The sequence below is a fragment of the Protopterus annectens genome, chromosome 12.part0 (genome assembly GCF_019279795.1).
Source record: "Protopterus annectens isolate FY-2018-M chromosome 12.part0, PAN1.0, whole genome shotgun sequence".
NCBI lineage: Eukaryota > Metazoa > Chordata > Ceratodontiformes > Protopteridae > Protopterus > Protopterus annectens.
The window spans coordinates 799,417,079-799,445,065 of NC_056746.1; the positions used below are offsets into that span (position 1 = coordinate 799,417,079).

At 39.2% G+C, this 27,987-nt stretch overlaps 1 protein-coding gene across 6 annotated transcripts in view; it reads right to left on the minus strand.

Annotated features, from left to right (window-relative positions):
• KIAA1217 (KIAA1217 ortholog) overlaps window positions 1-27,987 on the minus strand; it is a 2,251,763-nt gene that overhangs the window by 1,680,531 nt on the left and 543,245 nt on the right. For 2 of the 6 annotated variants that reach the window (XM_044089841.1, XM_044089842.1), the window contains exon 1: window positions 8,647-8,949. The exons of 1 other annotated variant lie outside the window; for it this stretch is intronic. In XM_044089841.1, coding sequence (XP_043945776.1) covers window positions 8,647-8,713 — 67 coding nt within the window. In that variant the 5' untranslated portion in view covers window positions 8,714-8,949. Of the gene's footprint in view, window positions 1-8,646; window positions 8,951-27,987 lie in introns of those variants that run through there. 3 more of the 6 variants (XM_044089843.1, XM_044089840.1, XM_044089844.1) reach the window with 3 other exon arrangements.

The following is a 27,987-nucleotide window of genomic DNA, read 5'->3' on the forward strand; positions in this document are numbered from 1 at the left end:
GTTGCATGCTATTTAGAAGGCATCCTGAGATGTTGTCTGGGCCCATTGAGGCAGTGTTCTTGGTCTTAGAGAGAGCATTAAGGACCTGTTCCCTACTGATAGTAGGGGAGTTACATTTGATGATATTTCCTGAGGGAAGGTTGTTCTTTTCATTTTTTAAATATTCCAGTTTGGGTTCTTTTATCTCCATTATAAAATTGAGTACTTCAGTTACAGTTGATGTAGATACTGATTTCCATTTTTAGCAGGAAATACCACTAAACTTCATAAAGTCTTACTATGACTAGGAAATTTAGACCTTAAGCCCCAGCTCAAAATAATAATTTCTTTAGTTACAACAACCACCCCCAAAATATCTTACAGAGTGCTTTGTTGGAATTTTTTAAAATCTGCCATCTTGTTATATTCTCAAAACACATTTGCAATTACTGCTCTCTTTTCCATCACACCACCAGTTTTTGTTACTTTTTAATTGTCAAATGCAGTTAAAGAAAAATATATGATTATTCTTGACTTTGGATGCTAATTTTAATGTGTTCTTCTGTGATCTTCTTCATGACAATGGTCAGAATTTTGATAATCATTTTGATAAGTCTTTAATACAGATAGGTTTTGATTTATTATAGGACTTAATCATCTTGTTTTATTTTATTATAAACTTGTCCATATCGGCTCTTCACCACAGAACATTTCCCAAGATATATATATGGTTCTTTATGGAGCAGCTTAGTTAATGCTGTTTGTTAGAAGGGATAAACATTCACTGCCTTAAATGGCAGATGGTGCTACATGGGCTGGAAATCTTGTATTTGAATTTTTAGAGCTCATCATGTAGTTTTAATTGTGTTTTTTTTAAGTACTTTAAATTAGAGGTGTTCCCTGTGATGGGTTCAGATGCTATAAAGGAGAGGATTACCGATTTGTGATCAGATATGAGCGACAATCAGGATATTATAGGAATAGTACAAATACCTGCAATGTTAGTGAGAACAAGGTCAAGAATACTTTGTCCCTTAGTAGACCAGTTAATTATTTAAACAACGAGTTAGCATTTGCAAAGTCTAATAATCTTTGGCTGTACACAACCTTTATGGTACAAGTGAACTGAATTCTCACTTAAGACACGGTACACATACCTTAATTGAAAAGAAGACAAACCATGTTAATATGGTTCGTATTCATTTATAGATAGTTGAAATCGGTTATCAAAAAAGTATTTTTACGGATGGGTAGTTCAGTAAACATACGCATGGAAATCATTCATGGCCCTCCTGGGACATGGAAGGTGAAACATATCAGGTTTCAAATTCATAATTTGTCTTGTTTAGTGCAATCTGAAGTTTAGAAAGTTCTGTTTGGAGATAATTGATTCTCTGATGTGTTCAAGTTACAGAGCCTTGGGATCCAGAAATTTGTTGTTAAGACTTCTGACAATGAGCACAGTAACAGTGATGTAGTACAGGCTGGAAATCAATGCATGTCTTTTTGTTATGCTGGAATGTCCAGAAGGTCCACTTTGCCTAATAAAAGGCACTATGGGTGCTTTGGACAGTATACAGAGTGTGTAGAATGAAATCTGCTGGCCATCCTTGGTGAAGTAAGTTGAGCTGTTGATCTTCTCATCCAAAGCTGACGTAGTGGCGCAACCTAAAATGACAGCAGATCTTAGTCCTCAGCTAATGCTCTTCTGTTTGTGTTGGTGCATCATTGAGAGTGAGTGTAGGATTGAACTCAGGACCACAGTCATAGCTGCATTTGACACATGCATAGGAAGCACCAGTATATCACTCTCTCTGCACATCTTTTTGGATTGAGTGCCTCAGATTATTCACACCTGCATATGCTACCACCGGGTCATAATAATCATATTGGGACCGTTTGAAGGACTGCACGGTCATTATGATGTCACAGACTCTGGCACTGGAAAGGCAGCTGTCACCATGTTTTTATCCACCCTGGAGAGAGTAGAGTCAGTGTGCCTGATGATGGAGACAAAAATTACTAGACTACTTCATCTTGGACATACAGATTTAGTAGCATTGGGAGTATTGCACTCTGCATTCTGGGAACTCATTGAGTTACATGAGTATGGCGGAATGTGTTAATGTATTGGTGCTGAGACTGTTTAGTCCTAATTCCTGGAGACCTGGCAATCTTGGTGAATGTTGGATTAGTATTATCTTGGGGAGGTATGGGTGAGTTTATATGCTACTTAACAGCTATCGATGTCAGTGAGATGATGGCCTCTGAGATGTACAGATAATTATACCTCTCACAAATAAAGTAATTTTGGTCCAGAAGTAGTTGGTTGTCAAAGAGTATTAGGGAGTACCAGTACATTCTTCGAATACCAAGTGAAAGCAGGCTTGCAGCAGAAGACTGGCTGTCCTATCTGCAGGCTGGGGTGAATTACAGAGGGCACAAATGAATTTGCCCAATTTAGTCAGTAGGCAGAAAAGATATGTGGGGTAGATAAATGCTGCTGTCAAGGAAATGTACAAGTTGTAGTGAAGATGTTCTAGTAATACTACAAAAACTACTTGTGACTACAGGGAAGAAATTATATAATACCAACTAATGTAAGAGCAGTCACTGCTAGAGTCTGGTACACAATAAAAACTGAGTATGACAACAAAAGCATGAGGGCTGAAAAGGTGGTATAAGTTAAACACAGTAAGGCCTGGGAGTAGTGTACAGCTGTAGTTTGGTACAGTGCTCAGTTACAGCTGTAGTGTGGTACAGTACTCAGGTATAGCGGTAGTCTGGTACAGTAATCAGCTACAGCTGTAGTCTGGTACAGTACTCAGCTACAGCTGTAGTCTGGTACAGCACTCAGCTACAGCTGTAGTCTGGTACAGTACTCCGCTACAGCTGTAGTCTGGTACAGTACTCCGCTACAGCTGTAGTCTGGTACAGTACTCCGCTACAGCTGTAGTCTGGTACAGTACTACACTACAGCTGTAGTCTGGTACAGTACTCAGCTACAGCTGTAGTCTGGTACAGTACTCAGTTACAGCTGTAGTGTGATACAGTACTCAGCTACAGCTGTAGTCTGGTACAGTACTCAGCTACAGCTGTAGTCTTGTGCAGTACTCAGTTACAGCTGTAGTCTGGTACAGTACTCAGTTACAGCTGTAGTGTGATACAGTACTCAGCTACAGCTGTAGTTTGGTACAGTACTCAGCTACAGCTGTAGTCTGGTACAGTACTCGGTTACAGCTGTAGTCTGGTACAGTACTCAGTTACAGCTGTAGTTTAATACAGTACTCAGTTAGAGTTGATTGATTGCCATGAATACAATGAAGACAGACTGTCAAGAGACTCAGGTGTCACACAATGATTTTGTCTACGATTTAACAGACTAATTTCCATTTCCAAGCAACTGTAGCAGCCACAGTAGCATGCAAGGCAGTACAACTGAGCTAAGAGCATCAATAAGGCCTATAAACTACAACAGGAGCAGTGTGCAACTCAGAACTCCTTATGGCCAAGTTGTGCTTTGAGAAGCAACCTTTAGTAACCACACAAACTGGTCAAGGGATCAAGCTGAATGTAAGGAATGTTAGATAACAGATGAAAAAAGTAAAACAAAACCATTGCACATATACAGTGCAATGCACCCCACTGCTTCATGTAATGCAGCAAAGTAAAATCAGGTTAGAACTGTTCAAACCAGCAGCAATGTGTAGCATGGAAATGCAGTACAGAGTAGCCCAGACAAATAGAGCAGCATATCCTGCTTTGCAGCATAATGTAAAAGTTAAAATTAGTAATCACAGCCAGTCAGTAAAACAACTATAAATTAAGCTTGATGCTAGTAGAATACACAAAGCATTAACAAATGTTTTACTCTCACTAGAAAAAAAGAAAGCCAAAAAGTGTCACAAGTGAACAGAACTCTGGCACAATAAATATTATCAACACGTCAGGAATGAATGCTCTTTAAACACACATGGATAGGATTTGATTAAATAATAAAAATAATTTTCTGATTACTTTGGGGCCAGTAGCACTGTCAAATGATCAGTTTAGTAGAAGTGTGTAGCAAGGAAATACAATGCAAAACACCAGCCAAACAGAGCGCCTTCAATTCTTCTACTTCAGCTAACATTATCCTTGCACATACATATAATTTTCAGACCTATACTCAGCCTCCTGCCTCCATCCAAACACAGATACATATGCACAGATGCATATGTGTTCATTCACCTGCACAGACAGGCAGACAAGACACATATGCATGCACACACATGCACCCTAGTACATGCGAATTACAGACTGATGGACAGTCTTTCCTGATGTTTTACAGCACTATTTTTAAAAGGCATTAAGAAAGAATTATGGCTCCATCATCAGCAATGGATTTATGCATTAAACGATATATGCACTACCCTACTGGCTGCTCTCATGTCTTCCTTAGTGTAAATTCTTTACGTCAGAGTTTCCGCAGGTCATTGCCTAGGACTTCTTGCATTGTTTTATCATCTGTTCGCACTCACCTAACTGACATACTAGATTGTTTATGTCTTTCTTTCTTTGACATTGTGGTGAACACCTTACTGAAAACAATTGAAGTCTCACAATATGTTCTGCTTTTATCCAGTTTTGATGTCACAATATTGAGCACTTTTTCATGTACGGATGCACTAAGAGCGTTTGAAACTACTGATCCTGCATCGCAAACGCACAAGTACACCAATTCTCAAAACATGTGTACATGAGATACTGCAGTTACTAGCAAATAAACCACAAACAAATAACTTTACAGACTATATATTTTCTTTTTTTGCACAGAAACAAGCACTTCTGCACCTCCCACAGGGGGTGGGGTGGAGTCTTCTCTCTGTATACTACTTTGTTTATTATTCTCATTCTAGCTGCATCTTGAAAAAAGAGCGACCAGTGGCTCCAGAGGGCTGCGAGAGCAGAGAAGTTGAAACATGCTATACTTCAAGCAAAAGTATATTACTGACACAGGAAGTGAGCAATAGCAAAAAAGCAAAGCAATTATGCTTGATTAACTGTGGTTTGAGCGATCTGGTATTGTGCAACTCACGGTAAGCCTTCATATACAGTTTACTATATTACACGTCACCCTACCCTATCATAGATTAATGTTTTTTCTAATCTATCCTCAAGCGATCTCTAATAGATTAATTCATTTACAATTTGTGATATATAAGTATCCTGGCATATTTCTTTCTACAGGCCATTATCTTACACCAGGACGGAAAGCCTTACCTGTTTGCTTTGCCTGGGTCATCACCTTGACAATAAGAGTACAGATACATTTTATCACAATAAAATCAAATTTTCAGTTTCTGCAGCCTGCCCAGTGAGACACGAGTATGCAATGACACAGCAGATTGTCACATGTTTAAGTGTTTGCAGGTTTTCTCTCTCCGTCAAACATCATACTGCACTTATCACCTAGCCCTACCTGAAGGAAAGAAGACTTGGTTAGCTGTCTGTACCCACCCCTCTGAAACCTGGGTTACTATCTGAATAGGTGTCATTGATAAACCAATTAAGTAACCTTCCCCTACTAATGGAGCCAGCATCAGGTCATATAGCATGCTAAATGAGTCAGACTCTACAAACATTTCCTTAAACAGTGACTCCATTAACTTATCTTACATTGTTAGGCTGACTTGTCTAAGGGCAACTAACTTTTATTATACCTCACTTTGTATAGACTTAAACTTCTGAGGATTTCTAACTGAAATTGTAGAGTGTCACATACCTATTTCGGTCAGGTTCTATTTCTCTGCAGATGCTGTGTTGTGTCTTCAGTACCAAAGTTGAGTAGCATAGAATGAAGAGAAAAGGCCAAGTGATTTTTTTGTAAATTAACTTTCTTTTTAATATAAGTTTGTGCAATATCAGAGCTGGTATATCTAGCAATCAAGAGTGTGTCAGTGAAGCAGTTATGTTGGGGGTGCAGGGACAAGTAGTTCAACCTGCAAAAAGTACATTAATTGCATTTTCCATGATGTTTTATATACAATGATTTACGCTTATAATATTCTGCAACTTAGACATTATTTTTGGGGATTATTTCAGTCCCAGATTGCTAAGTAATAGTCAGTTATAAATTTACTTTCAGAGTTCATGTACATCTCTCCTTCCTGAATTCTATAGCGCTTTTCCCAGTATTACTGGATATGCTACACCCCAACAATAAAATGCATGGGGTTTCATGACAGCAATCATCACCGTGGTAAGTAATGGCAGTAAAGGTATGTATAAGTACTTTGTGTCAGACCTTCAAAACTTCGCTCTTGTAGTGGATAACTGAGCCCTGGGTAACAGAACTAAGAAGGTTACATTTCTTCACCTACTGTATAATTTCAACCACCTCACACAAGTGTCATTGTTAGTATACAGATATAAGGGGTCCCAGTATGCTCCATTTCTTTTTGCCTGTTAATCTGTATTATTTTCCCATCTATGTTTTTTCCTGATTTGCGTATCAATGCTCAGTGGAGGTGCTGCCAGGGTAGTCTAGATGTTCCATCACAGGAAGTAAATACCCCCTCCCACAGTGAGTACTCTCCACATGGGAAGTAACCCCCCACCCCCACCCTTGTGTGTACTCTCTACAGTCTTTAAACATCTTGCAGAAGCACATCTCTGGAAACTCTGCTTTGAACATGTTGACTGCACTGCAGTACAACCATGTATGCAATGACACCTCCACATGCACATCTAGGCACTTAAATATCACCTGTGTTGTGTTCCCCTTAGAGGTTACATTCCGAAGTGTTTTACAAGCAACATTACACTACCAGTGCATGACTCAGAAGTGATACTCGTTTTATGAATTTGTCTGAAGAAAGACATGGAATTTGCATTGACCAAAAGTTAGCCAGGCTTGAATTTTTCAGTGGTGTTTTAACATTTATTTATTAGTAGTATTTTAATAAGTGTTTGTAGTGAAATTTGGCTGCCTCACTGAATGTTTTTTTCCTCATCTCCTATGATATGAAGACAAAGACCTCACACAAGTTCTCCCTCTACACCTCAGGTAATTCTCAATATTAATTTCAATTTTAGCTTTTAATAATTAATTAAATCAATTAGTTTTTAATTAGCCAATTATTCTATTTGGGGTATGTTGTTGTTGTGTCTTTCAGCTTTTCCTGGTTAGGGTCGCCACAGCAGAACTCCGGTCTGCTAATGATTGGCAGTAGATTTTTACGTGCCGAGTTGCCAGCCCTGACGCACAACCTTCCACGAAGGTACGCCAGTTCACGCATGTCTCTACACAGAAGACTCTCTTGCTGAGAATCGAACCGGGCAACATCTTACTGTGAGGCGACAACTCTACCACAGCACCACCACCACAGTATATTCTATTTAGGGTATGTATAAAAGTTTAAATTTGTCTGAAGAAGTCTGGTGATGGTCACCAGACGAAAGCGCTTACCAATCTTTAAATAAATTGTTTGGCTGTATTCTTGGTTTCCAGCCTCGTGTGCTTTTTTGGATTGTTTGGTTTGCTTTTGCTACTTTGGTCTTTTTTAATTCTCAATATGGTTGGACAGTTATACATACACCTGGATTACATTAGAGTGAGAAGACGAAGAAAACATGATGAATTACAACTGACTGAATCCAAACCTGTAAACTGCCAGCTACCTGTCTGTGAGGCAGAAAGAAAATTACTGCACTTAAGAGGCTTGGTGTGCCTGAAAATCTGTGCACTGTGCAAAGACCTGCTTGTTTTCTTACGTTCTGCATTAGGTTACAGGTAATATTTACAACAGGCACTTCATTGAGTGAACATCTGTGTAATAGATAACAATGGAAATTAAAGCTTTTTTAACTTTAGTGCATATTTATTTATATATATCTTGAAGTCTCAGTGTCAGTAAATGCATTCATGGGCAGTCTGCAAGGTGTAACAATATCCTCAAGGTTTTAATCACTGAAGAGGGGAACACATTTATTAAAAGTCTTTCTGCATCACAAATCTATGTGGACATTTGACTGGGGTAAAGCACAAAATATATGGATATGTCAAGTTGCATACTGCAATGTGCTTTATATAAACAACAGAAAATGAGCTGGGCTAAAATTACATCCCAGATGGTTCCCATCCAAAAATACAAAATGCTGGCCTCACAGATGACTTGGCTTTTTTCCCATATTTTGGGTTCCTGAATAAATAGCGCTAACTAATAATACAAGCATCTACTATGATTTATTTTTTCAGATAAGCCCAGGAATGAGTCCCACAAAAACACATACATAGCATACATGTTTTATAAAATTCCACAAGTTTACTCCTGCAAATAACAACAAACAAAAATAAATAAATAAAGCATTCTTCAACAGCAAAGGAAACAGACTATAGCGGCTTCTAGATACCCCTAAACACATATCAAATTGCAGCATAGTTTTACATGACATTAAAACTATTAATACCGCAGGCAGTAACTCTTTTACAAACATAGCATGCTTGAATACAGATTACTGAGGTATCATTAAAAACCGACACTCAGTACACTGTCACAAGGATACACACACACACACACACACACACACACACACACACACACACACACACACACACACACACACGCAAATACCATTATTTTTAATAAACACTTTTCTTTGTTCAGTACTCTACTGCTTGCTTACCTTTCACAGAATCGTTGTCTGTAGTAGCCAGGCACTGTTCAGATCTATGGTCTCCATTTTCCCCCATTTTCCTTAAGTGCAGTCAGAGACTTATCTTTTTATTGTAGTTACAAACTTCAGATTTAACAATGATTACCAGACAAGCCTGCGGAGGAAGGGGGAAATGGGTGTGTAATATCTGCTGATGTCTTCAAAGTAAACTACATTCCAGATATACGAGTTTGTTTAGCAGACACTGGTGGTCCTCTTCACATGCTGCTGGGCAGAAGACTAAAACAAGCAGGCGACAGTCACTGAAAAAATCTTCTTTACGTAGCTTAGTATCTCATGGCCCAACTAGGTGTCTACCCTTGCTGCAGTCCAATTACTCAGGATTTTTTTTTTTGTCAAAGGAACAGTATAGTACTTTCCAAAGCAACAAGATCCCCAAACACCCAAACAACAAATTCTTTCTCATTACTTATTTACTTCCACAGTTATGCTGTCTCACATGACAGCGGTCATTTTGTTTACCTTTTGAAATTTAAGATACAGATATCACAGGATAGTGAAGGATTTGCTTGTAAGCCTATAGCACTTTCATTCTGAGGGATACTATTTCCTTAGTGGGAGTGGTATCATTGTAAATATTCCACTATGTTGGACTGAAGCAGAATCATATACAATGTAGCAGAAGGGGGCACAAATCACTTATTTAGAATAGGATAATAAGGCAATATATAAAAACTTCTGTTACAAGACAAAATAAACAGTTAAATCAGGAAGGGCTTGGGAGTGACTTTAAGACTCCACTCCCCATCAGAAAAGGAAATCTTAAAAAAAGTCATGGTAAGACCAATTTTAACAAACACGTAAAGAAGAGGAAACAAAGCCAATGACCCATTCAAAGAAGTTGCCTGTCAGATGTTTAAGGATAAGGAGCACGCTTGTTTTTCTTTGTGATTGATTTCACTTTACTGTAAATAGCTGGAAGGAGGAAATTTGTTTACTTGGCTAGGGACATATTATTCTTTCTTGGTGATGTGGGTGGGAGGGTCATGCTTTCTAACAATAATATAGATGTGGGTTTAGACAAAACTCTAATCTGTTGATTTTAACTTACTAGTTTCACATGCATTCTGAATAATATATATATATATATATATATTTTTTGCTAAAGTTCTTTCCCTCTTTTTAATATAAATGACACATTCTCAAATTACATAAACTCTCAGCATTTGCTTATCCTAGTTTCGTTTCAGATGAAGTCACTGTCAACTTAAGGCGTCATCTTCTGTAATGGCAAAACTGTGTAAATGACTCTGAGTTTATTTTATTTATTTATTTTTTTACTTTATTGGTAATTAAAGAATGGCAACCCAATGCTACAGAGAGAAAAGCAAAGCATTCTTTATTAACTAGCATTATTTTAAACACAGGAGAAAAGTGTGTGTGTGTGTGGGGGGGGGGGGGGACTTGTCTTTTTACTCTTTTTTTACTCACTGGGCAGGTGAACTGAAGAAAACTAGCCTCTTTTCATGCATAAACAAAAGGCTGCAGATTGAAATGAAACAACGTCATTGAAAATAATAACTCCAGTATCAAATTCAGCTTACATTATGCACTGCAGCTTAAACTACCTTTTCCTTAATATAAAATGATTAAATAAGTCAGATTAAAAAATACAATAATATTAGTATTGCATCGCAAATTATCCAGTTAAGTGCATGTATTAAGTTACTTTCTCAAATATAGTGTTGATGCACTTGTTAACAACAATAAATGAGAATTTGTCATTAAGGCCATAAGTAGAAAGTACCATCAACAGACTTTGCCATTTCTTTCTTTCTGAGTCAGTGAGATATTCAAATCACCTCACAAACATTTAGCCTTATTTACTTATAGGTTCATAGGTTTATACTAGGCTATCTGCCCTAAGGCATTTATAAGCCTAGCCCAAAGTTTTGTGGCTTACGCCACCCTTTATATGAAAAAATACTGTACCCATTAGTTTGTTGTGCCTCTGTCCAGCAGTGACACAGAGATGATTCCCGGGGTAAACCTACGATCTCCCATCCACAGGTCAAGATTTCTCTTGAACAGAGCCAGCGAGGTGCTCTGCCTCACATGGACCGGGATTTTATTCCACAGCATAGGGAGTCTCTGAGTGATAAATCTATCCCTCCAGCACGTCCTATTTATATCCGTGCTAAGGTTTAAGTCGCTTGCTCTAGTGGTTTTGGTGGATTTGGATTTTTTGAGGTGTCTATTGGTTTGTTTGTATTTGTTTAATGGGTGGTGGACTGATCAAAACTGATCATCTTGTGACACAGCCAGGGTGAAGTAATTCGCTGTAGGTACATAAAATTCAGACGGGCAAGATTCTTTAACTGCTATACTAAGAGCACACAAGTCTACATGATTTGTTTTTAAGAACATGCTTACCACATTTTTTGTCCTTTTTACTCACTCAAAAGGATTACCCTAAGTGTACATGTAGTCTGCAATTTGTAGTAACATTTATGAAACTCCCTCAATATTTAATGTTGCAAGAAAATCAGTAGAAAAACTGAAATTAGGAGGAAGAAGGTGTGAGTTATACTTGTGTTGTCTGTTCACTTAGTGTAGGCATTAATGAAACTGACCGTATGTTTATGCAAAATGTGCAACAATATTTATTTAAATGACTTCATAACTACATACATAAATAAAAGAAAAAAGAATGTAATTCCATGTAGTCAAATAAGATTTAACTTTAAGAGAAGGATGAAGGAGGGTGCTGTGATACCAACTCAATGACATAACTAACAGGGGTAGTGTAGGTACAGAAGATGTGTCGAACAAAACAATAGTTTACCCAGCCCCGGCCTCTTGCTCAAAGTGGAAACTGAATGAATGTGGATGGGGCAAGGGAAAGCAGAGAAAAACAAAGTCATTTTATACTTTTTAGGCAGACAACTGGCAACCCCTAATTATAAAAAAAATAAAAATAAATACACACGCACGCACACACACTGGAAAGAAAGCAAACAGAATACTAAGCTGTGGTATGTTTTGAAAGATGGGAGCTTGACTGGGTAGCAGCCCATTTTCACTGGAGGCCCCTTGGAGAAAAGCTCTGAAGTATTACAGAGCATTTTAAGAATAATAATTATACAGTCATTAAAATAATACAAAAAATACAGTTTAAATAATTATACCAAATTAGACATAATATGAAAACATTGGTTAAGAGTAGATACAAGTTATATGACAATGACTTAGAGAAATTATTAGCCCGTTTGTATAGGAATTAATGGTAAGTTAGCATAATACAAACAGGAATTGCAATATAAGGTGGGGGAAAAGAAGGCTTATGGTATATTTAGAGAGAAAGCCATGGGACAGAAATTGATAGAAGTAAGGAAACGAGTGAAGACGAGAGGATAAGGAGATGTAAGGAATGAACAGGTATTTGCCCACATTTAGGGATATAGTTTATCCTTTGTGCAACAATATGTTTTATCCTGTCTCTTCTAGTCCCAAGTTAGAAGGTCTCTAGGTCCTGTAGCTTCTGGCTATATTCTTTCCCCTTCATCCCATGGATCTCTCTGTCAGTTTTCTTCTGGATTCCATCAGTCTGACAACCTGTTACTTCTATGGCCACCAGAACTGCACACAACACTCAAGGTGTGGTCAGCCCAAGAAACTGCAGAGCGTAAACAGTACATTTTTGCTTCTGAACTCAATTCCCTGAAGCTACACCCCTGCATTCTGTTTGTTGTTGCCACTGACCTCTCATTCTGTTCCACTGATCCAGTACAGGCGTAATCAACACTGTCAGATCTTGTCCTCTCATTACATTCCACTGGTCATCAGTTCCAATCCTCCCAGATGATACTTCACATCAAGGTTGTTGGGGCCCAACTACAGTAGTTTGCATTAATCTGCACTAAACCTCAGTTCCATCTGTCACCATACTACCACTTTTCACCTATCAACGACTGTATCAAGATTGTGCTCCTATCCTCCACTGCTGCACCTACATTTGTATTGTTTGTATCATCAGCTGCAAAAAGAAGATCCCGTTGTCCATTCTTTCATACATGTCTGAGGCAAACACACTAAAAGGTACTTAGCCTAGGACAGGCCCCCTGTAGTAGTACACCAGCCACTTCCCTAATCCTTAATAAGGTCCCTTCCACCACAACTTCTTGTGCCCTATAATTGTCCAGCTCCTTAGTCATGGCCCTGCTACCGACACTTCTACCTTTTCTTTCAGTCTTCTGTATGGGACAGATTTTAATACTTTGCTGAACTCCCAATAGACTACCTCTGCTGTTATCCCCTTATCAAATTTACATCTAACAAATCATAAAAATGGACTGGGCTTGACTCTCAGCACTTTCTAGCTGTGAACCTGTGTTGGTTGATGCCCTGGAGACTGCGTCCACCAGGAATGATATCGACCTTCCCTCAAGATGTTTTCACTTACTGTCTTTGGCACTGTTATTAAACTAACAGGCCTGTAATTGCTTGGATTTTTTCCTGTTCTTACCCTGTACATCAGTACCACAACTGCTGTCTTCTAGTCCAGTGGGACCTCTGCACGAGCCAGTGATTTGTTCACAATCTCTATCAGGGGTTTTATAGGTTCATAGGGAAGTACTAGGCTAGATGCATTTATGGATCATTTTAAGCCTACAGAATTTACCTTTTTGTGCTGAAATTAACCTATCCCATTTGGTTAGAGCTTGGCCTTACCCATTCCATGACTGATAATTATATATTAACTGGATCATAATTACTGGATGTGTTTTGCCAACACATTAAACAGATTTCTGATAGATAGCACATCTGGTCCTTGTGCTTTATCCTATCAAAGATCAGCCAGTCCCCTCTGAATGTCCTTCCTCTCTAGTCTGGTGTTTGTCCACTCTTCTCCCAATTCTGCCCTGTCTCTCTTCAGGCAAAGCACCCCACAATTAATTTCTTCTGCAAAGGCTAAATCAAAGTATCCATTCAGAATCTCTTTTTCACACTTTTCTATGCTCTTCCTCACATATTTGTTCAGTTTGGCAGTTCTGCCCACTCCTTAATTTTGTTTATGTTATGCAAATACAACGCTCCTTCCTTCCTTTCTTTCTTGATCTTTTTTGTTAGCCCCACTTCATCCTTCATCTATGTTGCTCTTATCATCTTTGTTGCTCTTTTGCTATCTTCCTAGTGCCATGCCTCTTTCATCTCCACTATCTTGCATTTCCACCTCTTACAGACACATGTTTCACTCTAACGACTAGCCTCAAATCCCTATCCAGCCATATCAGCCTACTTCTATTTTTTCTTTAGTGTCTCTTTCCATACCCTTGCCCAAAGCACCAAGCACCTATCTCAGACACATTCCCTTAACTTGTTTACTCCCCTGATTTGCTCTCCTAAATCATCTTACAGCACAGCACAATCCACTGTTCTACAGTTCCTCACACTGTTGACTCTGACTTTTTATTTTTATCTTTCCCACTACTCTAAATCACTCTGGGACATGAACAGTGGTGACTAAGATGCTTAAGCCTGGATGTTCATGATGCCCTCTGCATTGGTTAGGTCATGTCCAGAATTCTATCATTTCTCCTCATGGTCCAAGGTTTCAGTTTACTCTGACATCCTCTCTACCCTAGAGCCCAGTATCACCCATTTTGCCCCCCATGACTATTGCCCCTTTCCTCCCTTCCCACTCTCTGATTCTCTGCAGTAATCTCTCATCATTCTCTCTTGTTCTGTTTTAATTCTCTTGTTCCATTGCACTACTGTTGGCCGTAGTATAGCTTGGATTCAGACTGGCTGAATCTAGTTCTGTTTGAGGACTGAGCACTAAAAATCAGAATGTCTTCTGTTGGAGGAACCCCCTCCCCCCGTACCCTCATGGCGGGAGGGTACAGTAGGACTATTTAATTGAAGGTTACTGTTTCAGGACTCAGTTTGAGCTTTTTCACTGGCTTCTTTGTATTAGCTGAATTGCTCTTGCATTATACTCAAGAACTCCATTTGCGTGGGTTGGCACTTATCCTAGAAAGGCACCAGATAGTTAGGCAATTAGCCTCTGCTCCTCTGATCATAGCAAACCGTCTGAGAGAACTATGAATGCTATATTTCAATTTTACTACAGCATTTGTTGCACTTGACTATGTTTCCCTCCAACTGCTGCTTTTATTTATTTAAGAAAAGATCTGTTCTGCTGTTTCATTCTGTTGTTACGGTATATTTAATTTAAGAAAATACTGTGCTGCTGTTTACTCTGTTGCCTAGTTAATTTAAGAAAAAAAAGTATTCTTCTTTAATTCTGTTGTCCCTTTGCATTTCTGTTGCACAGAGTATAGGCTGGATCCAGACCGCCTGAATCCAGTTCTGTTTGAGGATTGAGCACTAAAAATCAGGGCATCTTCTTTTTGATAAACCCCCCTGTACCCTCATGGCAGGAGTGTACAGTAGCACTATATAATTGAAGGTTACTGGTTCAGGGCTCAGTTTGAGCTGTTTCATTGGTTCAGGGCTCAGTTTGAGCTTTTCATTGGTTTCTTTGTATTAGCTGCTTTGCTCTTGTTTGGACGAAGAGCATCGCCATGCAGAGGAGGTAACTCTTGGTGGCTACAGACACAAAAGTGCCAGTAGAAATATTTTCCCTTAGAAGCGGCTGCTATCTAGCAGAGCAGTTCTTAAACAACTGTCAGCTGTTCAGTGAACCACCCAGCAGCGATTTTACCTCTTACCAAGCAGCATCAGAACCTACAGATGCCCTTTTTTAATAGATCTATTACTGTACACCCCATAGGTTAGTCCCTCTAAAACAGCCCCCTACCAGATACACCCATCTTTTTCTCCTTATCTGTGGAGATACCAGTTTCAAACCTTGCATTATGGACTGTCAGTTTCCCTCTGTTTCTTCTGCTAGCTTGGTTGACATGCTTTTTTCAGGCAGTGCAGAAACTGCCTCGTACACCGACAGCCCCTTACTCCTAAATCGCTCAAGTACAATTTTCAAGAGATGCTCAGTGTTGTGGTAGTTACTTATAGGTTCATAGGTTCATAGGTTTATACTAGGCTATCTGCCCTAGGGCATTTATAAGCCTAGCCAGAGTGTGTTTGGCTTTCGCCACCCATTTTAAACTAATTTTGCTATGCCCTTTTTCGAGGTTAGTATACAGTGCCTCTGTCTAACAGTGACACAGAAGTGATACCCGGGGTAAACCTACGATCTCCCATCCACTCATCAAGATTCCTCTTGAAGTGAGTCAATGAGGGACTCTGCCTAACCTGGACTGGGATTTTATTCCAGAGTGAAGAGAGCCTCTGGGTTATGAATCTGTCCCTCCAGCATGTCCTATTTATTTCAGAGCTGAGGTTCAAGTCTCTCAAGTGCGTAGCACGATGGGATTTGGATTTTCTGAGGTGCAGCATGTCCATTAATTCCGGGTTGGACATGGCTTTATACGTCAGGCACAGATTGCCTCTGAGCAGGTGGTATACCATTGAGTAGAGCTGGAGTTTCTTTAACCGGGCAGCATATTGCATCTGTTTGAGCCCTTTGATCCTCTTGGTGAGGTACTTTTGGGGTCTTTCCAGTTGCTGCAGGTGTCTGGTAAGGTACATCTCAAAAGGGGCATTGTACTCAATTATGGGCCTGATGAGGGATGAGTAAAGAGGCATGATGACCTCCCCTGATCTAGATGTGAATCCCTTCATGATTAGGTGAGCTATATAAAATGTTTCTCTAACCACTTTGGCCACGTGGTTGTCAAATGAGAGATTGCTATCAACTTGGGTCCCCAGGTCCCTAATTACTTCTTCTGTACTTAATGGATTACCACCTATGTGGTAATTTGTGGGCACTTTGTTTTTGCCAAAGGGGATGACTATACACTTTTTGGCATTTAGCTTGAGGCCATGGCTCTGGTACCAGTTGTCAGTTTCTATGAGGCCCTTTTGGAGGATGCTTGTATCGGCTGGAGAGTCGATTATGGTGCCCAGTTTGCAGTCATCTGCAAACTTGGTTAGCCACAGTCCTTCCGTGTTGGCCTGTACCTCCGAGAAATATATATCGAACAACAGAGATCCCAGGACTGTGCCTTGTGGGACGCCACTTGTAACTGGTTTGGAGTCTGACATGGCTCCAGCAATTCTAACCATGTGGGTTCTGTCCTTGAGCCAGTTTGCAACCCATCTAGTGACATAGGGGTTTATATTTAAGCTAGTGAGCTTATCTATAATGCCCGAGTAGGGTATTGTATCTAAGGCTTTTGGAGGTCCAGGTAGGCTGTGTGGACCACCTTCCCCTTGTCAATGGCCTTGGTGAATGTTTCAAAGAAATCAACCAGGTTTAAGAGGCAGGATCTGCCCTTAACAAAGCCGAAATGGGTAGGATCCAATGTCTGTAGGTCCCCAATATCTTTATTTATGAGGTCCATGATGATCCTTTCCATAGCTTTGCAGACCAAGCTAGTCAGGCTTATGGGGCAATAGTTTCCAGGATCCGTTGAGGCACCACCTTTGTGGAGAGGGACCACTGTTGCTGTACGCCACTCTTTGGGTACATATCCTGTAGTAAGGCTGAGATTGAACAGTAGTTTTATGTTTGGGTTTAGCTCTTCTTGGAGTTCATGTAGGATGCAGCCCGGGACACCGTCTGGTCCCATTGATGCTGTGTTTTTTGCTTTGGAGAGGGCAGCTCTTACTTGAGCATCTGAGATGTCAGGGGGGCAGCACTCTGCTGGGATAGATATTTGCCCTTTTGGTGGGGAGGGGGGAGAGAAGTTTGCACTGAACCTGTCAGCTAGGATGTTGGCAATGTCTGTGGGTTCGGTGTACTTTTTGTCATTTTGGACTAATTCTGAGCATATCTGGGAATTCCCACCTAGGTTCCTAACATAACTACAGAAAGCCTTGTGATTATCCTTAGTGTCCTGTGCAATTTTTCTCTCGAAGCTGGCCATAGACGATTTTATGAGTGCCCGTAGTTTTTTGCTAATATTGATCAGAGATGCCTTCCCTTTTTGGGATTTTGCTCTATCATGTAGTAGCTTCCTCCTTCTATTGTAAAGTTTGTTTATGGCTGGGGTCCACCAGACAGGACATATGCCTTTGGAGGATTGGGTCTTGGTTTTATTTGGGATCGCATGATCCATGCATTCCTGAAGGTGTTCATAGAATGCGTTTATAAAGGATTCTGCGGTCTGGGCCGTATTTTCCACAGGCCCGGGGGCTTTGAAGGATTCCACCTCGGTTTTGAGGAGTGTGAAATTTGCTTTAGAGAAGTTTTTCACTGTGGTTTTCAGGGCAGGGGGTGGAGTCAGGATGTGAATATCCAGTGAGATTAGTTTATGGTCTGATCTTACCAGTGAGGGATACACTTCTGGTCTGGAGCATAGAGTCCCCATGTTGGTGATGATCAGGTCCAGTATGTTTTCCCTCTTGTGGGAGTGGTAACAAGTTGTTCCATAGCATTTGAGTTTATAAATTCTAGGAACCTTTGGGCTAGGGTGTTGGAGCTAGAGTAATGCTCCCAGTCTATGTTTGGGTAGTTGAAGTCGCCCAATATAATGGTGTTTGGAGAGACCTTCATATTTTCCAGTGTTCTCAGGAAGGCTGAGTGGGGTTCCTGGGTTTGGGAGGGTGGTCTGTAGCAGGCTATAAACTGGAAGGCAGTTTTACCCACTGTTAGTTGCACATGGATAGTCTCTGATGCTTCGTGCTGTGCCACCAACCTGGAAGTGTGGGTATCTTTGACGAATATTGATACTCCCCCTCCTTTTGTGGTTCGGTCCAAGTTTTGGGGCCGAAAAGCATGGTATGAGGTATAACCTGGTAGTGCTGCGGTGCTCTCGGGAGCCTTGAACCAGGTTTCTGTTACTGCACAGATATCGATGTTCTCCATGCTAAGGAGAGTTTCGAGTGCATGCATCTTGAGGTTTAGACTTCTGGCGTTGAGTAGCATTTACTCTTAGTTTCTTATCCCTTGTGATACCTATGGAGGTGGATTTGTCTTTTAAGCCTTGCCTAAAAAAGGCACTATGGGGGTAGCAAGAGCCTTTGCCAATATCCGAAAGCCCAGGGGTGACAGGTGCAAGCCGTCCCTAGCGAAGCATCGTGGCTTGCTGAACATGTCATCCCAGGCTGACAGGCATTGGATCCCCTTTGAATGACACCAATACTTAAGCCAAATGTTGAAATTGATCATCTTGTCTTCATATTGTGGCATCATTCTTGGTGAGGGTAAGATGCTACTCAAGGTCAGGGTCATACCGGCCTGGGCTACATGCTCAGAGAGCTCCTCTATGTCTCTTTTCATGTAGTCCAGGGAGGTACATCTCAGGTCATTCACACCAGCATGGACAATGACTGAGTCATATTTGCACTTGCCTTGGAGTGACCTGAGTGCTTGTGTTATGTGGCGGATCCTAGCACCTGACAGGCAGCTCACCGTGACCTTCTCCTTGTTCAGCCTGGTGAGTGGGACGTCAGTGTGCCTGATGATATAGTCACCTATTACAAGTGTATCAGGTGTGTTGTTTAGCCTTAAGGGCTGTGACTGTTCGGCACACTGGCTTTGTGAGCTATGTGTTGCACGTGTTTTGTTTTGGGGTAGCGGTTGCTTGGGTGTCTGCTTTGGAGATCTCTGCTGCTTAGGCAGATTTTTATTTAGAGCCTCCGAGTATGTTTTTGTGTGTTTATGTGTTTGGTTTGCTGTCGTGGTAGGTCTATGTGAGACTGGAATTGTAGTGAGTGTGGTTTCCTTCTCTTCCTGACTGGTTTCGCCAGTACTGAGTTGAGAGAGCTTAGCCTCCAGTATGGCTATATGGTTGCATCTCTCACATGTGTTGGAATTTATTGGGAGGAGGAGAAGGTTGTCTGTGTACATGAGGCAGTTGTAACATTGCCTCAAGATTCCCAGATTCACCAGCTGGACTGGAGAGGAGATTGACAACTGACCTTTGGAAATGCTAGAATAGTATTGGGAATTCCTTTATAAATGAAAAAAAAGGGCCAATGGGGAACAAGGTACTCAAGGGGAGTTTGTGAGGGTCTAGTGCTTTTAATTTTTTAGTGCTGACTTATATAATTGCTTTAGTGAGCAAGTGCCAGGTAACTTAAATGCAATGTGTTACAGGTAACTTAAATGCAAAAATGACAAACAGTAACTTTCTTTCAAGTGAAACAAGGAAATAAGTACAGTAACCAATGCAGATATCACAAGGGATCCACAGAAGCACTGAAAAGCTGTGTTTTAGGTGGAATTAGCATTTCAGGGAAATAACAAGCAAAAAACAACAAGCATACAAACAAAGATTCAGCAGGCCTGGATCTAGTCTATGCTACAGCAAACAAGGTGTACCAATTTCAGTAAGAAACAGTTCAAATATGCAGGCACTATAAGCCTTTAACCAGAAATTCCCAGCTCAGAAGGGCAGAGTCCAGCCTCTCCTCCCACAAGAGTGCAGACCACAAACCCTTTTAATGTAAAATAACTGGCCTGAAGCCCAAGTGCTTAAACCAGAATTAATACACTTTTAGAATAACAGACGCTGAGCCCTCAATCAGCAGTTCCCAACTTAGAAGGATGTAAGCTACCTGTTCTGCCACTACAGTGCAGACCACAAACCTTCTTAATGTAAAACAACTGGCCTGAAGCCCAAGTGCTTAAACCAGAATTAATACACTTTTAGAATAACAGACACTGAGCTCTCAATCAGCAGTTCCGAACTTAGAAGGATGTAAGCTACCTGTCCTGCCACCACAGTGCAGGCCATAAACCTTCCTAATGTAAAACAACTGGTCTGAAGCCCAAGTGCTTAATCCAAAAGACTTAGAATGATAGCTACACTTTAATCAAGTTACTACCAAGCAGTAATAAATACAATTTAATACTTTAAAGAATGCCTGGATTAGTGCTCAAGTTATACAAACAAAGCTAGATTCAGCAGGCCTGGATCTAGTCTATGCTACAGCAAACAAGGTGTACCAATTTCAGTAAGAAGTAGTTCAAATATGCAGGCACTATAAGCCTTTAACCAGAAATTCCCAACTCAGAAGGGCAGAGTCCAGCCTCTCCTCCCACAAGAGTGCAGACCACGAACCCTTTTAATGTAAAATAACTGGCCTGAAGCCCAAGTGCTTTAACCAGAATTAATACACTTTTAGAATAACAGACACTGAGCCCTCAATCAGCAGTTCCCAACTTAGAAGGATGTAAGCTACCTGTTCTGCCACTACAGTGCAGACCACAAACCTTCTTAATGTAAAACAACTGGTATGAAGCCCAAGTGCTTAAACTAAAAGGCTTAGAATGAGTTACACCAAGCAGTAATAAATACAACTGAGTACTTTTAAGATGACGCAAAAGCAAAATAAAGTAGGAAGAAACACAAATACAGTAAAAGCAGATAATTTTTTTTTTTTGAGTGAGCAAATGAGATGGGCCCAGGTGTTACAGGACAGAAACAAGTGCAAATGCAGGCCTTCAAATCAGAAAATTGAGAGAGATGGAAGACCGCCCAAATGGCCAATAACTACAAATTCTGGGCCAGAACCACTCCTTATGTGGTGGACAGGTTACCTAGTGCTTACCACTCCCACTGATAAGCTAGAAGGCTTCCCTCCAACACAGAAAGGCTTGGGGGCCCAGAAGCTTACAAATAGTCCTGGATATAGCAAATCTGTACCTGGAACACTAATTACAGGAAAGGTAGGAAACAGGCTTACAATTTTTTTTTCTCAGGAAAAGTAGCAAAAGCAGTAGTAAAAACAATTCACATGCAGTACAAGCTGGCACACTTGAGTATGTAGCAATATTAGTCCACATACAGTTTGAAAAAAATGTAATTAAATTAAAAAATGACTAAAAGCAAGTGCAGAAAGGGTTTATTAGGTAGAATGTGGTAAACAGATGGGACTGGGGGAGTGTCCTAGATCAAATCTACAGTGGGGCAGGCACTGCAAAAGCCACCAAATTTAATCTACAACGAAGAACAGGGAGGGGGGGGGGTTTCAACAGAGATGTGAGGAATCAGATTGCAAATTATAAAACCAAAAAAAATGTATACTGATCTCTGTATATTTGCAGAAAAGTAAGACAAAAGATATCTAAGCAACAATTTAGCTCTATAATACAGAAAAATACAGAAAAATATACTCAGCTCTATATATTAGCAGATAGTCTTGTAAGGCTGTCTCTCAACACACAGGTTCCACTTTAAATTCAGGCTGCTGCTATTAAGTCAAATTAAGGGAATCTTGAGTTAGCAACACACAAGCTATAGAAACCAAAAATGAGGGGGGGGGGACTGTTTCAACACAGATGTGAGGAATCAGAGTGCAAATTATAAAACCAAAAATATATATACTGATCTGTGTATATTTGCAGAACAGTAAGACAACAGATATCTAAGCAACAATTTAGCTCTATAATACAGAATAATACAGAAAAATATACTCAGCTCTATATATTTGCAGATAGTCTTGTAAGGCTGTCTCTCAACACAAAGGTTCCACTTTAAATGCACACTTCTGCTATTAAGTCAAATTAAGGGAACCTTGAGTTAACAACACACAAGCAATAGAAACCAAAATAAGGGGGTTGGAGGAGGGGAAGACAGTTTCAACAGAGATGTGAGGAATCAGAGTGAAAATTATAAAACTAAAAAAATATATACTGATCTCTGTATATTTGCAGAACAGTAAGACAACAGATATCTAAGCAACAATTTAGCTCTATAATCCAGAAAAATACAGAAAAATATACTCAGCTCTATATATTTGCAGATAGTCTTGTAAGGCTGTCTCTCAACACACAGGTTCCACTTTAAATGCAGGCTTCTGCTATTAAGTCAAATTAAGGGAACCTTGAATTATCAACACACAAGCTATAGAAACCAAAATGAGAGGGGGGGGGATGGTGGGGAAGACAGTTTCAACAGAGATGTGAGGAATCAGAGTGCAAATTATAAAACCAAAAAAATATACTGATCTCTCTATATATTTGCAGAACAGTAAGACAACAGATATCTAAGCAACAATTTAGCTCTATAATCCAGAATAATACATAAATATATACTCAGCTCTATATATTTGCAGATAGTCTTATAAGGCTGTCTCTCAACATATATGTTCCACTTTGAATGCAGGCTGCTGCTATTAAGTCAAATTAAGGGAATCTTGAGTTAACAACACACAAGCTATAGAAACCAAAATGAGGGGGGGAGGGGAGACAGTTTCAACAGAGATGTGAGGAATCAGAGTGCAAATTATAAAACCAAAAATATATATACTGATCTGTGTATATTCGCAGACCAGTAAGACAACAGATATCTAAGCAAGAATTTAGCTCTATAATACAGAATAATACAGAAAAATATACTCAGCTCTATCTATTTGCAGATAGTCTTGTAAGGCTGTCTCTCAACACACAGGTTCCACTTTAAATGCAGGCTTCTGCTATTAAATCAAATTAAGGGAACCTTGAGTTATCAACACACAAGCTATAGAAACCAAAATGAGAGGGGGTGGGGGGTGGGAAAGACAGTTTCAACAGAGATGTGAGGAATCAGAGTGCAAATTATAAAACCAAGAAAAATATACTGATCTCTGTATATTTGCAGAACAGTACGACAACAGATATCTAAGCAACAATTTAGCTCTATAATCCAGAATAATACAGAAAAAATATACTCAGCTCTATATATTTGCAGATAGTCTTGTAAGGCTGTCTCTCAACACACAGGTTCCACTTTAAATGCAGGCTTCTGCTATTAAGTCAAATTAAGGGAACCCTGAGTTAACAACACACAAGCTATAGAAACCAAAATGAGGGTGGGGGTGGGGAAGACAGTTTCAACAGAGATGTGAGGAATCCGAGTGCAAATTATAAAACCAAAAAAATATATACTGATCTCTGTCTATTTGCAGAACAGTAAGACAACAGATATCTAAGCAACAATTTAGCTCTATAATGCAGAATAATACAGAAAAATATACTCAGCTCTATATATTTGCAGATAGTCTTGTAAGGCAGTCTCTCAACACACAGGTTCCACTTTAAATGCAGGCTGCTGCTATTAAGTCAAATTAAGGGAACCTTGAGTTAACAACACACAAGCTATAGAAACCAAAATGAGGGGGTGGGGTGGGGAAAACAGTTTCAACAGAAATGTGCGGAATCAGACTGCAAATTAAAAAACCAAAAAAATATATACTGATCGCTGTATATTTGCAGAGAACAGTAAGACAAAAGATATCTAAGCAACAATTTAGCTCTATAATACAGAATAATACAGAAAAATATACTCAGCTCTATACATTTGCAGATAGTCTTGTAAGGCTGTCTCTCAACACACAGGTTCCACTTTAAATGCAGGCTGCTGCTATTAAGTCAAATTAAGGGAACCTTGAGTTAACAACACACAAGGTATAGAAACCAAAATGAGGGGTGGGGGTGGGGAAGACAGTTTCAACAGAGATGTGAGGAATCAGAGTGCAAATTATAAAACCAAAAAAATATATACTGATCTCTGTATGTTTGCAGAACAGTAAGACAACAGATATCTAAGCAACAATTTAGCTCTATAATACAGAATAATACAGAAAAATATACTCAGCTCTATATTTTTGCAGATAGTCTTGTAAGGCTGTCTCTCAACACACAGGTTCCACTTTAAATGCAGGCTTCTGCTAAGTCAAATTAAGGGAACCTTGAGTTATCAACACACAAGCTATAGAAACCAGAATGAGAGGGGGGGTGGTGGGGAAAACAGTTTCAACAGAGATGTAAGGAATCAGAGTGCAAATTATAAAACCAAAAAAAATATACTGATCTCTGTATATTTGCAGAACAGTAAGACAACAGATATCTAAGCAACAATTTAGCTCTATAATCCAGAATAACACAGAAAAATATACTCAGCTCTATATATTTGCAGATAGTCTTGTAAGGCTGTCTCTCAAAACACATGTTCCACTTTAAATGCAGGCTGCTGTTATTAAGTCAAATTAAGGGAATCTTGAGTTAGCAACACACAAGCTATAGAAACCAAAAATGAGGGGGGGGGGCCCATTTCAACAGAGATGTGAGGAATCAGAGTGCAAATTATAAAATCAAAAATATATATAATGATCTGTGTATATTTGCAGAACAGTAAGACAACAGATATCTAAGCAACAATTTAGCTCTATAATACAGAATAATACAGAAAAATATACTCAGCTCTATATATTTGCATATAGTCTTGTAAGGCTGTCTCTCAACACACAGGTTCCACTTTAAATGCACGCTTCTGCTATTAAGTCAAATTAAGGGAACCTTGAGTTAACAACACACAAGCTATAGAAACTAAAATAAGGGAGAGTGGTGGTGGGGAAGACAGTTTCAACAGAGATGTGAGGAATCAGAGTGCAAATTATAAAACTAAAAAAATATATACTGATCTCTGTATATTTGCAGAACAGTAAGACAACAGATATCTAAGCAACAATTTAGCTCTATAATCCAGAAAAATACAGAAAAATATACTCAGCTCTATATATTTGCAGATAGTCTTGTAAGGCTGTCTCTCAACACACAGGTTCCACTTTAAATGCAGGCTGCTGCTATTAAGTCAAATTAAGGGATCCTTGAGTTAACAACACACAAGCTATAGAAACCAAAATGAGGGGGTGGGGTGGGGGTGGGGAAAACAGTTTCAACAGAGATGTGAGGAATCAGAGTGCAAATTATAAAACCAAAAAAAATATATACTGATCTCTGTATATTTGCAGAACAGTAAGACAAAAGATATCTAAGCAACAATTTAGCTCTATAATATAGAATTATACAGAAAAATATACTCAGCTCTATATATTTGCAGATAATCTTGTAAGGCAGTCTCTCAACACACAGGTTCCACTTTAAATGCAGGCTGCTGCTATTAAGTCAAATTAAGGGAATCCTGAGTTAACAACACACAAGCTATAGAAACCAAAATGGGGGGGGGGACAGTTTCAACAGAGATGTGAGGAGTCAGAGTGCAAATTATAAAACCAAAAATATATATACTGATCTGTGTATATTTGAAGAACAGTAAGACAACAGATATCTAAGCAACAATTTAGCTCTATAATACAGAACAATACAGAAAAATATGCTCAGCTCTATATATCTGTAGATAGTCTTGTAAGGCTGTCTCTCAACACACAGGTTCCACTTTAAATGCAGGCTTCTGCTATTAAGTCAAATTAAGGGAACCTTGAGTTAACAACACACAAGCTATAGAAACCAAAATGAGGGGGTGGGGTGGGGAAAACAGTTTCAACAGAGATGTGCGGAATCAGACTGCAAATTATAAAACCAAAAAAAATATACTGATCGCTGTATATTTGCAGAACAGTAAGACAAAAGATATCTAAGCAACAATTTAGCTCTATAATACAGAATAATACAGAAAAATATACTCAGCTCTATACATTTGCAGATAGTCTTGTAAGGCTGTCTCTCAACACACAGGTTCCACTTTAAATGCAGGCTGCTGCTATTAAGTCAAATTAAGGGAACCTTGAGTTAACAACACACAAGCTATAGAAACCAAAATGACGGGGGTGGGGAAGACAGTTTCAACAGAGATGTGAGGAATCAGAGTTCAAATTATAAAACCAAAAAAATATATACTGATCTCTGTATGTTTGCAGAACAGTAAGACAACAGATATCCAAGCAACAATTTAGCTCTATAATACAGAATAATACAGAAAAATATACTCAGCTCTATATATTTGCAGATAGTCTTGTAAGGCTGTCTCTCAACACACAGGTTCCACTTTAAATGCAGGCTTCTCCTAAGTCAAATTAAGGGAACCTTGAGTTATCAACACACAAGCTATAGAAACCAAAATGAGAGGGGGGGATGGTGGGGAAGACAGTTTCAACAGAGATGTAAGGAATCAGAGTCCAAATTATAAAACCAAAAAAAATATACTGATCTCTGTATATTTGCAGAACAGTAAGACAACAGATATCTAAGCAACAATTTAGCTCTATAATCCAGAATAACACAGAAAAATATACTCAGCTCTACATATTTGCAGATAGTTTTGTAAGGCTGTCTCTCAACACACAGGTTCCACTTTAAATGCAGGCTTCTGCTATTAAGTCAAATTAAGCGAACCCTTAGTTAACAACACCCAAGCTATAGAAACCAAAATGAGGGTGGGGGGGGAAGACAGTTTCAACTGAGTGCAAATTATAAAACCAAAAAAATATATACTGATCTCTGTATATTTGCAGAACAGTAAGACAACAGATATCTAAGCAACAATTTAGCTCTATAATGCAGAATAATATAGAAAAATATACTCAGCTCTATATATTTGCAGATAGTCTTCTAAGGCTGTCTCTCAAAACACAGGTTCCACTTTAAATGCAGGCTGCTGCTATTAAGTCAAATTAAGGGAATCTTGAGTTAGCAACAGACAAGCTATAGAAACCAAAAATGAGGGGGGGGGACAGTTTCAACAGAGATGTGAGGAATCAGTGTGCAAATTATAAAACCAAAAATATATATAATGATCTGTGTATATTTGCAGAACAGTAAGACAACAGATTTCTAAGCAACAATTTAGCTCTATAATACAGAATAATACAGAAAAATATATTCAGCTCTATATATTTGCATATAGTCTTGTAAGGCTGTCTCTCAACACACAGGTTCCAGTTTAAATGCACGATTCTGCTATTAAGTCAAATTAAGGGAACCTTGAGTTAACAACACACAAGCTATAGAAACTAAAATAAGGGGGAGTGGTGGTGGGGAAGACAGTTTCAAGAGAGATGTGAGGAATCAGAGTGCAAATTATAAAACTAAAAAAATATATACTGATCTCTGTATATTTGCAGAACAGTAAGACAACAGATATCTAAGCAACAATTTAGCTCTAGAATCCAGAAAAATACAGATAAATATACTCAGCTCTATATATTTGCAGATAGTCTTGTAAGGCTGTCTCTCAACACACAGGTTCCACTTTAAATGCAGACTGCTGCTATTAAGTCAAATTAAGGGATCCTTGAGTTAACAACACACAAGCTATAGAAACCAAACTGAGGGGGTGGGGGTGGGGGTGGGGAAAACAGTTTCAACAGAGATGTGAGGAATCAGAGTGCAAATTATAAAACCAAAAAAATATATACTGATCTCTGTATATTTGCAGAAGAGTAAGACAGCAGATATCTAAGCAACAATTTAGCTCTATAATACAGAATAATACAGAAAAATATACTCAGCTCTATATATTTGCAGATAGTCTTGTAAGGCTGTCTCTCAACACACAGGTTCCACTTTAAATTCAGGCTGCTGCTATTAAGTCAAAT